The 13,502-nt window shown below is 26.7% G+C and overlaps 1 protein-coding gene across 1 annotated transcript in view; it reads right to left on the reverse strand.

The window, feature by feature from the left end:
- LOC129966034 (PAN2-PAN3 deadenylation complex catalytic subunit PAN2-like) overlaps nucleotides 1-13,502 on the reverse strand; it is a 63,328-nt gene that overhangs the window by 37,558 nt on the left and 12,268 nt on the right. Inside the window, exons 9-14 of the mRNA XM_056080381.1 lie at nucleotides 13,316-13,440; nucleotides 11,885-12,030; nucleotides 10,187-10,344; nucleotides 3,476-3,604; nucleotides 2,861-3,010; nucleotides 142-188 (exon numbers count right to left, since the gene is read on the reverse strand). Of these exons, the coding sequence (XP_055936356.1) occupies nucleotides 142-188; nucleotides 2,861-3,010; nucleotides 3,476-3,604; nucleotides 10,187-10,344; nucleotides 11,885-12,030; nucleotides 13,316-13,440 (755 nt within the window). The remainder of the gene's footprint in view (nucleotides 1-141; nucleotides 189-2,860; nucleotides 3,011-3,475; nucleotides 3,605-10,186; nucleotides 10,345-11,884; nucleotides 12,031-13,315; nucleotides 13,441-13,502) is intronic.

The raw sequence follows: 13,502 nt of genomic DNA on the forward strand, positions 1-13,502 counted from the left end.
AAAATTAAAAAAAACATAGTATAAAGATAACAAATGAAAATTACATTAATGAATAAAAATATAAATGAAAGAAAAATGCAAATTAAATTAATTATGAAACTAAAGACCTAAAAATGAAACTAATGAAATATTTTGGCTTACTCGGATACATTTTCTTCAGAAATATGATCATTCACATCTGCAGTTTCCTAATGAATAATTACTTCAATCAATCATAGTTTAAAGCAATTTTAAGAATTTAATTCTATTTAATCACTGACTATAAAAATAAAAAAAAATTGTTAGAAGTAAAAATAAAACATTGATCAAATATATACAATTGAATTTATATTTATTAGGTATTTTCATTTTAATTAAGACAATAAGTACTTTTTTAACAGCTTTTTAACAAGTCAATATTAAAAAAATAATAATAAATTTTAAAGCATGCAGTAGAATACCAAAATTTTTATAGCACAGTAAAAGTTTAAATCTTACAAATTAATAATGTCTTCCTGATAAAAAAAAATTATATTATTACTAATTGATACACTTTGTATATTTCATATATACTCAAAATGTTTCTCTTGAAAATTGAATAATACAATGCTTTGCATTTGTACATTATTCTTTTCTAGAATTAAAAAAAAAAAAAAAAAAAAAAAAGACAGAAATTTTATACTTTAAGAAAGAGAACAAAATGACCAAATATAAAATAAAATATCAATTATTTATTAGCTTTTTAATTGCCCATGCCAAGCAATAAGTTTGTCTTTAAAAAAGCATTTCAAAAAAATTATGATATACATATTTTAATACACACAAGTTATAACGGCAAAAAATTTTATTATATGGATGAATTTTCAGGGAAAGGAACAGAAAAAAGTGTTTATCCTACTTATTAACACTAGCATGATATTTTATTCTGATACTTTAAAGATATTTAAACTAAATTCTTAATATACTCAAAAAAGAAATATCAAAGATGTTTCATTCTTTGCAGATCCATAGACTAACAACCTAAAGTGAGGAACAAAAATTTCCCAACAATTCTGCATCATTCGATATAGAAAAATTTTAAATATTGATTTCTTTGATTTTCTTATTAGATGGCACTTTCTGTGTAATGTATTTACTCTTATGATTTAATTTTTAAAAATATTTATGCGATTTTTGTCTTTTGATTAATTGCTACTAATGACATCACAATATTCTATGTATTTCAACTATATATAATACGGAACACAAGTTCAACCTATCAAAGTAAGGGAAGAAGAATAATGCATAAATAGGAAATGTTGGTTTTAAGTTAACTTTGATCTGTTTCTTCTCTATAATGCTATTGCCCTTTTTTTACTTTAAAAATCAACAAAAAATTTCTTTTAATTACTTTAGCACATTCTCCTTTTTGCAAATAAAACATTCTCCCTTTTACTTAAAACTTTTGAAACATTATATATATATATATATATATATATACGTAAATGGGTAGTTAAATGAATGAAGATGTCAAGCTGTTATGTTCTCCATAATGAAATATATTGTTATTTGATAGTCAAATCTAAAATTTTGTATTCGAGAAATGTAAAGGTATACTTAACAACAAAATTATGTTCGCACAAAAATAATAAGGAACAAACACCACTAAATTATACATACAAATGTGTGTGTGCATGTATGTGGTGAAATAATCAATTCAAGAACATTTCATATTTTGTTTAAAACTGAATATTTCAATCTACGCGATGTCTAAAAAAATAGAACGAGTATTTATTTTCCTTAATATTGCCCTCAAATAACACTTCCAACTGCAGTTTCCTCAAGTAATTTAGGAAATTGCATGAAAACACATTGGCTTCTATAAACATTGATAATAAAAAGTTAATTTTTCTATAACCTTAGAATGTAAAATTATCAACAAGTAAAATGTTTCTCTTACATTCATCTATGCACACATAAAGTTTCAGCCATTTATCTAATTAAGTTCCAGTGAGATGTTTAACTCCACAATTAGAGAGGCTTATTAGAAATTTACTTGGAAACATTTAATTTAGAATTGCATATTTAATATTGAAATTTATCATAAGCAAATATTTTTCAAGTAATACATCATTTAACTATCATCATTCATGTAACTCACTTTAGTCAGTCAACAGTTGTAACTTTAACTTGTAAAAAAGGAAAGAAAAATGGGAGCATTTAAAATAACTCAAAGAAATAGTGCGATTCCAACATTCTTTGCTCAGAAGAGTCTGCATGTATTAAATCTAAAAACGATGTATTTCAATAATGAGAAGCATTTTGAGATGCTGATAAGTTGTGCAAATATTGTTAGATAGATGCAATTTTATATAAGTAAAGATATATATTCATTTTGAACAAGTTTTGTAAACACTTCAATTAAAATACCATTTGACAATTTTTTAAATTTAAAAAGAATTAATAAGAAATTATTATTTTCTGACTTCACCCTTTTGCGATATGTATATTATTACTGGAATGTGCAAAAAATGACCAATTCAAAAACTAATCTGAGATATGTAAAACAGGTCATAAAAGTAAAAAAATTAGCCTTTTTTATATCTCTGGAAATAGACATAAGCATGAAACTTTGCATGTGCATTGCTGAAGATTTAAAAACATTTTGCTGATACTTTTACATTATGACAAGCAAAGAAAATTTTGACTTTTCGTTATTAATCTCCACAGAAGTTAAAGTGTATTCATCTAATTGCTTACCATCTTAAAAGAAACTTGGAAGGAAGAATAGAGCTAGGAGCAATATTTTAAAAAATTAAAGCCTCAACTTTTTTTTGGGATGTCCTGAATAGATAATTGAATATTAACATTTAATACACAAAAAAAGAGACAAAAATATTACTGCATTCAGCTGTTGAAGCATAAAACGAGTCCAACTTTGGACTAATGTTGGTAGATTTTCTTTTTTCTTAGATTCATTAATGTCATTTATAATCAGGCCATGAGCTGATGCTTCGGGAATAGTGCGAAATGCTCTCAAAAAATTAGCAGCCTAGACAAAAATACCAAGAATTATTATAAATAATTTCACATAAATTTAAGTTCAATTATATTTAAAAAGCAAAAACAGTAATCCCTTCTATATGAACATTTCAAAGAAAAAATGTAACATGTATCATTGGCCAACAAAATATCGATTAATTAAATCTTAAATAAAAGTACTTTGTTATACCTAAAATGGAAAAATAGCTGTTACAATACATCCAGAGAAATTAAAATGCATGCATGCACTCACCCACATAAAAAAAAGTACACATAATAATAAAAGTAGCTTGCATCTCCAGCTCTCAATCAATTAACCATTATTTTGAGCTCTCTTTGAAAATGATGTAATAAATTATGTAGGATATTAAACAAAATGAAATCCTTTCTAAATTATTTACATTACCAAATCAATTACAAATATGATAAAAAAACATTGATTTAAAGATAATTCATAGAAGACTGGCACATTTACCTGACAAGGCAAACCTTCAGCTGTATCTAACATATGAAATAAAAATCCTAATTCACATGAAAGACAAAATTCTCGCTGACACAGATGACTCAGAAGAGCGCTTCTTAGAGGCTCAATAAAATACAGAATCTGAAAGAATATAAAATGCTTAAAAATCATATTGACATCATACAAATTTTTAAGTAAAAATAATTACAAGAATTATGCTTGAAAACAGAACCAAATCTTTTATGCAATAAATTTAATACAGCTTGAAAATCCTGGATTTAGTCTTTCATTTTCACATTCCATTACTCTGAGGGAGGGAGGAATTAAGCATTCAAATATAGAAAGTAATAAGGTTTTCAATTCAAATCTTGATCAAATGTAAAATATATAAATCAATGATTATTTTATCAGCATTCAATAAAACATTCATATTTCCATACTGTCTACCATTTAAATCACTAAAATTTCAAAACATTAGGTTTCACATTTGCTTTATCTAAAAAAAAAAAAAAAAAAAAAAAAAAAAAAAAAAAAAAAAATATTTAATTTTAATCATATAATGATATATGACTTACCATCTAATATTTTTATGTTAATAAAATTTCTTTTGTTTTTGATTTGCCTTAGAGCTTCATAATTAAAATAACATAGAATCCAATGTATGATTGTCCATGGTTATATCATCCAATTATATAAATTCATTTAATAAGTAAATATTCAATGTGCCAATATTGGGCAGAAACAAAAGTCAAATTTATCTCATTTATAGATTTTAAATAAAGAGAAAAACCAAAGAAGCAGCCCCCCAGTCACAATAGCAGAAATAAAATTATGAAATTTTTTGTTTCAGATGAAATTTCAAATCCTCTAGATATGTGGCTGTTTATCTCACCACTAGTCATCATTTTTGAAATTTCTAAAACAGTATTTAACTGCATGTTCTCAATGGAAAAGAAACCACAGCAAAGTTCTAAAATCCCAGTGTCAGTACCAATTTTGTTAAATTTTATTTCATATGAAAATATATGACCATTAGTGTACTTACGGTCGCCAGCAAACAAGTGTCCTCTTTTTCCTAGATATCACAAAATAAAGTTTTGACAGAGCTCTCAGTGTCAACATTTAGACAAATTTCACTAATTTTACTTGCCAATAAATTTTTAAAAAATTAGGAAAACCAAAGAATCAGCGTCCAAGCCTCAATCACTCATTCGATGCTGTCAGCTTTTATTTCTTATAAAAGTGGTAAAAAAAAAAAAAACAATTTTGCCATATATTCTCTATAGAAGTACAATGCACTGAAAGGAATTTTAACATCAAAATGCATGCATAGTTACTACTTTTAAATATTTTTCAACTTGAAAATAGATATACTTAAAAGTTTCATTTTTACAATTCAAAATATAGAATTCATGATATTTAGATATTATAACAGAAAACTACATATGAACATCAATGAATGTTCAATTCAATTAAAATTGGAGAATGGACTGTCAAGCTAGAGAGAGTAGTAATTTCAGTTTCTGCCTTCATCCTCTTTCTCTCAATGATGGCTTTTATTTCACTTTTGGAATCTCCTAAATCGTAATTCATTAAAGCATTTGGTTTTGATCCCCTCTCCAAAGAGAAAAGGGACACCTTCCTCTCACCAAGGAGTGTCACTTTGAGACCCTGCACTGGAAACAAAAACACCTGCAGATGATTTGTCTGCATGACTGGACTGTTTATTAAGTCATTTGCTGATACCCGGCACATTGCTGCTGCAGAAGAAATAATTTTGGGAATATCGTTTGAAATGACTATTTTATTTAATTAGTAATGATAGAAAGAATGATACTTATTTTCTTATTGACAATGTATACATTCAATAAAATTGAATGATATATAAATGAGAAGTATAAATAATATTCTTTTTTTTTTTGCTTTATTATTTAAGTGTTTTAGGGCAGAAAATATTTTTTGTTTTTTCCAACTTCAGAAAAAACAATTAAATTTCTTGGTTGTCTGACTCGTGAGCATCTAACATACCACTGGCCATGTGAGAAACGTGAATTTTCTAGGTTCAATCTGCACACTTGAAGTGACTGACCTTTCGCCTCGTTGATGGTCATCGAGAATGTGAATAGGGAATTGCAGCAGTTTGAAATCGAAAGGCACGTTGGTCGAAATAATTGGAATGCATGGAATGAGAACATCTCCATTTGAATTTCTCTTAAGAATAACTGCCTTGATTCTTGCTGCATGTTGGTCTTCTGATTCTTATGCACATGATCGGGTAGCACATAAACATTGTCTTTCAATTCTTGCTGATGTTGATCTAGAGATTCTGCCAAGCAGGCCAGTCCAGTTCCTGAATATCTATGGAATGAATATATACAGCTCAGCACAATATCTAGCATCAGTGATAGGTTCACCAGATCTATTTCAAAGAATGGAGCACAATGCTTGCAGAAACATTTCAAAACACTTGACAGCCTTTTTCATACAGTAGAAGCTATTGTTTCAGAAACAGGCGCCTCACTCCATGTTAGTCATTCTCTGCAGAATAAGTCAAACATAAAAGGGTTTGGATACTTTTAATTATGTAGCATATATCGAATCACAAAATGTTGTAATTCATATATCTTTATGATTGAATCTTCATTATAAGATGTGTGTTCAAGCATGAGATCAAAGTTCAAGGACAATTTATCAAACATACCATGAGAAATTGAAAAAAATGTATAAATCTGAAGTTGTCTGGATACTTTTGATCCTATAGTATATACAGATATATACAAGATGTCCATTCTTATCATGGACATTCTATATAAAAAGCAAAATTCTAAATTTGAAATAGATACATAGTTCCAGTTAGAAAAATATTTTAAATGATGAGAAGAATTATATTTTATGCTGTTTGTGTTAATAAATATATTTCTCAGAAAGATATTTTTTTTATATAATTTCCAGTACTATCAATATCATTTAATAAATTATTCTTGACACTGTAATATGTCAAACAAAAAAAAAGTTTTTCAACAACTAAAACTGGTTGTGTATGAAGCATTGAAAATCTCTATTTTAGATGAATTTTGCAGCTAAATTCGTGCCTCAAGTAAGATTTAATAAGGTCATTTGCAAATTGAAATTATGTACTATTATGTTACTTTCTCAAATTGTTCCTTTTGATAAATTTGTATATATCCCCATCTATGGTAGAGAGTTATATAACTAACCAAATTTTAGTCATGAAATAATGGGACATAACATTGCTGATATGTTTCACAATATCAGCAATTTTTGACTATATATGACTCATAACATTAAAGAAAAAAATAGAATTAGTAAAAGCTAAAATGTGTTCATTTTTGTAAAATTTGTAAAGTTGTTTGAAGAAAGACATTTATGGATTCAAATAACCTAAAAAATAATTTTTCCTCTTCATTTAAAGCACTTTACCAACAGGAATTATATGTCTATCTCTAGCTGTTTAGAAAATACCTGATGGGCCACAATAAGTATGGATACTCAATAAGGGTGTACAGTATATATATTATATTATATATATATATATATATATATATAATGTGTTGCGTATGCCATCGAGAATACAATAGCTATAGCAATGATTATTTGACTTGAACCAATGCGAGATATAATAAAGGGAATGTGAAAATTTCAGTCATGTTTGTAAATGAACTATACAGCTCAAATGAATGGAAATAGTGGTGGGTTGAATTTTTTTATATAACTCTCTTACAAATTAGAACAGATAGGTCATTCATATTATGCGAATGATCTTCTGGGTCTATTATTTCAAGTAGCATAATAGTTATGGACTGCTTTTATAATTAATCAGCAATTACAATTAACCAAACAGCTACAATTAAACAGTACATTCTCACAATAAAAGACATCCACGATAGATGAGAACAATTTAATTTAATTTAAAAGTCACGTATTTCATTACCTTTCATTCAGAGCCAGCCTTCTCTATGAAGGGGCCCGGGTGCAAGAAACCCTTTTGGCCCTAATTTTTTGTGAAGTAAAATAAAAAAATACAAACACGAACACATATTATTGATGCATGCTTATTTAACGTGTGATTTTCTTTTTGCTAATACATCAATTACTTCAGAAAAATTAAATTTTTTTACAATTTCTTTTTCGATGTTTAATATAACAAGTACGTTTAACCGTTCTGAACACATGCTTGACCGAAGATAATTCTTTATTAATTTTAATTTACTGAAAGAGCGCTCAGCACTTGCTATGGTAACTGGCAAGCAACATAAAGAACAGTTTTAACACAGTTAATACATTATAATTATTATTTAGTATGCATTGCAATACGTCTTGTGCTTTATTTACATCTCTTTCATTCAAAATTAATCCTGTAGCAAACAAATTTCCTGGATTAGGTTTTCATCTACGTCTGTGTTATAAAACTTTACAAGGTTTTTGGAACATTTCTTTAATTCATATTTTTCTAAAGTTTTTACATCAGTAATTAATTTGAAATCAGAAATAATATTTTTATATTTTTAAATTTATCTTCTATTTGCACAATAACAGTATCAATTACAGTGTTAAAAAAGTAACACCTAAATTCCTCTACTGGTTTTTTTATAATTTCGTCTTCTGCTAATTTGGAATATTATCTTTTCCTTTTTCGAATTGATTTCACAGAAAATGTTCTGAAATGTTCAAATTATGTGCTAGCACTTTTGTTTCATCTAAAAATGTGTTAAATTTTGCTCTTAAATTTCGGATTTCAGTTTTAATTTTATTGACTAAATTGAAAGCTGAGTGAAGAACAAATGTTTTTGTTTGAAATAGTTTATTGATAGTGTTAATTTTGGACAATATTGCAAACCATACTATTAAACATAAAATAAATGGTATTTCTTGTATTGCATCTAATAAACTTTTATCTTCGGATACCGCTGTATTATCGTTAGTATAACTTATTCTAGAGCATTACAAGTTTGTTCAAATTGTATTTTGGCTTTCCAACGAGTGTCACATAATGGTTTAAGAGTAATGTTTAAATGCTTTTCTAGAATTTAACAATCTTATTGTAGATGCAGAAAATAAGTATCGTAATATCCAAAAAAAAAATTTACAATGTATATTGCTAGAGCGGCATTGCAAATTAATAAATTAAAGGAGTGTGATAGGCAAGGCACATAAATTGCAAGCGGGTTTAGAGAAAGTATTCTAGACTGTACACCTTAATATTTCTCTTTCATGTTGCTACCATTGTCGTATGCTAGCCCTCTTCAATTCATAATATCTAAATCAAGTTTGCTTAATCTTTCCAAAGGAGTTTTGGCTAGTCCTTCATTAGTCAGATCAGTTAATTCAATAAACCCTATAAATGAAACATTTATAATTAACCTTTTCTCTTCAAAATTTACATATCTAATAATGATTGAAGTTTGTTCCTTATGGAAAATATCAGGAGTACATTCCAATTTGGATACTATAGTACATGGCTGCTCTTATATCATGTTTAATTTTGTTAATTACTTCATTTCCTAATGTAGAAATAATTTGTTCTTGTGATCTATGTGCTAAATGAAGCACAATTCTATTTTTAGAATTTATTATTTTATTTATATGATCCATTAGCACTGGATCGTATTTACTTAATAATTCGATTCAACTTAAAAAATTTCCATTATTAGACTCGCTTATTATTTCGTGGGATCCTCGAAGTAGAAGATTATTATACAATAAAAATAGAATCACATCTACAATTCTTTGAAATAGAAATTTGAGTTGCGCCGTTTCCTTACTTATATTAATTTGATTTGTTTTATCAATAGTCGAACATAAATTTAGTCGTTTTAATAATTCTTTCTAAGCAATAAATAAATTAATAGAGCGTTTATTCATTCTTTCCAAGATCATGAACACTCTAGTTGTAAAACTAGAGCGTTTATGATCTTGGAATACATTTGACAACTTCCTCCAGTTATTATAGTCACCTATATATTGTATAGTTTGGTCATTTCCTCTTCTTTTTGAAAACAGTATACAACAAAAATAAAATACGGAGTCTTGCATCTTTCAACAAATTAATCAGGAATGAAGTTGAGCTTCGCCATTTGGCATTTTTTAAAATAGTATGTAGTGGAAAATGATCTACCTTCAGTATTTTTAACAAAAACTCCTTTGTGTTGCAGAGGTTCGATTTTAACGCAAAACATTCTAAATTTATCAATTATAATAATGGCCATAAACCAGGATCATTTATACTCTTTTGATCATATTTGTTATTGTCATTTTCATCATTATATTCTGATTCAGTCACATTTGTATAAACAAACGATACTTCAACAAATTTCACCATTTCAACATTGCTAGACTGTGGACTTTGTGCTGAACTTTCTTCTCCAGTTGAATTTGAATTGTAATTTCTGAAGTTGAAGCTATTTGTTTGCCAGAATTACTTCATAGCCAAGAGACTTGTGACTTCTTGAAGTGCCCCTTTCAGTCGCGGGGTCCGGATGCATAGCACCAGACGCACCCTGCAGATGGCCGGCTCTGCTTTCATTATATTGATGCAAAAAACCTTCATATTGAATAATTAAATTAAAAGACATTTCTATTTTTCCCTTTTGCAACAAAATTAATTCTAAAATCAATCAGAAGGCATCTTATATAGTATGCAAATAGACAGTATCATGCTGAAACACACAATTAATTATGTCACAAAATAGTAAAGATACTAACCTGGATCATATTGTTACAGTAAGAATTGGGTAAATTTGCTTCAAGACCTGAAAAACTCGTTTGATTAAATCGATTGAAATCAATCTCATCCAGACCCATTTTTGTATACTTTATTTCTTGTTTTAAATATCGATTGGGAACCAAATCAGGACCATCATCTAAAACAGAAAAGTTATTAATGCAATACAACAAAAATCCAAAAATTCATTGATCACAAAATAGACAAATGATCCAAGATGAAAAGGGAACACACATTTCTGTACATAACGTTGTCTCTTAGTTCCAGTTAAAATCATTTTTTAATAATGAAATAATTATTTTAATACTATGAAAAAACTTAAATGCATTACATATTTTTAATTTTACTACTTTTTTGTTTCATAGAGTGAAATTTCTAATACTTTGGCTACTTAAATAAATAAATTGGACAAAGTATCAAATTCAAAGCAAACTCACTTACGTTTCATCTTCTACAGGTCACACTATGCGATTTAGAATTATAAAACTTTTTTAAAAATTCAAAGGAAATGTCTTTTTAATAATACAAATATAGTTGTTGTATATTTTCTACCAGAAGTGTGACATTTTAATTTAAATTATTTTTGATAATTGTTAAGAATACATTTTATTGTTGCACTGAAATTTAAACCATTTTCATTGTTTCAACTTCAAATATTTCTTTCCATTGTTAAAAGCAACTGAAGTAAGATTTTATTAATTATCTTGTTGACCAATTTATATGAGGCTAAAAAAAAATACAGTATCACTTAACACAACATGAAATTATAAGAGAATACCCAGACTGTAGTGTTTTTAATGGAACTACAATGGTACAAGTTTCAACTCTATTAGGATGGTTTGTATATCCAATGAATAGAAAGCTACCATGTATAAAGATTATTAAAATGCCATGGTTTTTAATGTCTATTACAATTTGAAGCTTAAAAATATTTTTTAGAAGAATCAAGAACATCAACTTATGCATAAGAGATTTAATTCATATGAAATACAACTAATATTCTCAGTAAACAAACTGTTTGCCAAAAGCATTTAATAATTATCTTCCAAAGGCAAATTACAAAATTTTCACATCCATGACAATGTTCCACAAATGTACAATTTAACTATTTTTCACTGTTCTTCAATTATATAAAATCTATAGATAAATATGTATATATAATTAAAAATGGTCTATTAAAAATAATGCTTTTATTATTTTATTTTAGTTGTGACACTTTAACTTATATTAAGAAAGCTGGAAAAAAAAGTAATTACATTGCTCACCATTTTTGAAACAAAACAAAACAAAAAATTATTTCTATTCTTGCAGAATCCTTATTTAAGAATTTGCTCTCTTTTTTTTTTAATAAGAAAAATATTTAAATGAATTTTTTAAAAATTACCTCTTATTGAAATCATTAGTTATAAAAAAACACATTTCAGCTGAAGAACAGGATACAAAAGAAGTAAATAAAAATAAAGGCGACACATTCTGAACAATAATAGCTATTGAAATGAATATATAAAGCCCAAAAAAACTCGCCGTAGAAAAAATGTTTAAACGAAGCAACTTTATTTCATGCATTTATATCAAAAGAAACGCACTTTCCTTTAAAATCTAAATATTTATAATATTAATTTAGAGGTTAAACAATAAAGAAATTAATATGTGAAAAATCAGAAATTAAGCTAAATTACCTCGAGATACAGGAGAGTCCAGTTGTTTATTATCCAGTTGATATGGAACCTGATTACGCCGCCGATTTCCAGGATTAGGAGCATAACCAATTGATCGAACCATTTTCATAGAATTCAGAATTAATGGATCAATAGGTGGTGTTGGTCTGCAAAAGGTTTCAAATAAAATAAAAAAATTACAATTTAAAAAAGAAAATACAGAAGTCATATCTTAATGATTATTGTTATTGAGAAGCCAAATAATTACAAAGCAAAAATGATTTCACTAAAAATATTCAAGTCCTCATAAAATGCAACTGGATTGATGTTCTTTTTATTTAAATAGCATAACAAAAACATAATACAGTATAGTATTAATACACTTTTACTCTCATTAAGAGAACAAATGAACAGAAGTAAAAATTGGTGAAAAAATAAATTGTGAGAAATTTCATCTATTGCCATTTAAAATTAATTTGGGGGATCAACAAAAAGAAGAAACATTGCAGATGCAAAAAAAAAAAAAAAGTGGGTAATAGTACTATAATTAAATTATTTCCTTATATTTACATCAATATTAACACCTAAATTATTGAACTAAATTCATCAGTATATTATCAACTATTTAGCAAAACAAAAACAAAAAAATGCAGTTTAATAAATAGATTCAATCAATATGAAAAATTATAGGTCTTTTATTACAGAAATAGTTAAGAGAGAAAAAAATCAGTCTTATTTAAAATTCAAATTATCATGTGAGAAAATTTCTATTTTGCAATAAAAATTTTAATTGCTGAGCAGGATTTTGTCAAGATAATTTTAATAATTAGTTTAGTTAGAATCAAAATTCAAACAATAAGAATTTTTTCTAAAATATAAATATTTTCTATAATTCAAATTACTATATTTGATAACCTCCAATGATCCATGGTTTTCATTGTCTGGCCAATTTTTTTCAGCATCACAAACTGCATTCACAAAACAATAGCATTTTCTCACAAAGATAAAAAAAAAAAAGTCTTCTCACATTCCTACACAATAATATCATTTTGAAAGAAATTTTCACAAGTTAACATAAGCAAAATTTTTAGACAAAAATTTTCAAACAAAATGCTATACATGAATGAATTTTAAAATATTATGAGAAAAATTTTGATTGGTTAACTTGTTGTTAAAAATGTGTAAAACTGGTTATCATTTTATATACTTTTCTTTTAAAAACTAAAGTAGTAAGCTCTAAATTATTATCAAAATACCAATTCATTACAAAATCAACTGATTTTAAAAGCTATAAATCATAAAGGGGAGCTAAAATGTCTTATATTTCCATGTTATAAAATGTCCAATGTTTTTACAACAAATAATAATAATAAAAGAGAGCTAACAATTTTATTTTTATCTTTAAAAAATAATTTTTCTTCTATAATCAAATATTATATTTTATGAAAGTACCTGTAAACAACTTGGCAAAATTCTGGAGGTAAATCGGAAAGCAACTTGTCTTCACAATGTGGCATAGGAATTATTGACAGAGGTGTAATTTCATCATTTATGTCTATTGGTTGGAAAGGTTCGACCTAAATAAAGATTTTAAAAAAATTACATTTAAACTGTAAAAAAGATTTTATAATTTTATGAA

This window comes from Argiope bruennichi, chromosome 4, assembly GCF_947563725.1.
Source record: "Argiope bruennichi chromosome 4, qqArgBrue1.1, whole genome shotgun sequence".
NCBI lineage: Eukaryota > Metazoa > Arthropoda > Arachnida > Araneae > Araneidae > Argiope > Argiope bruennichi.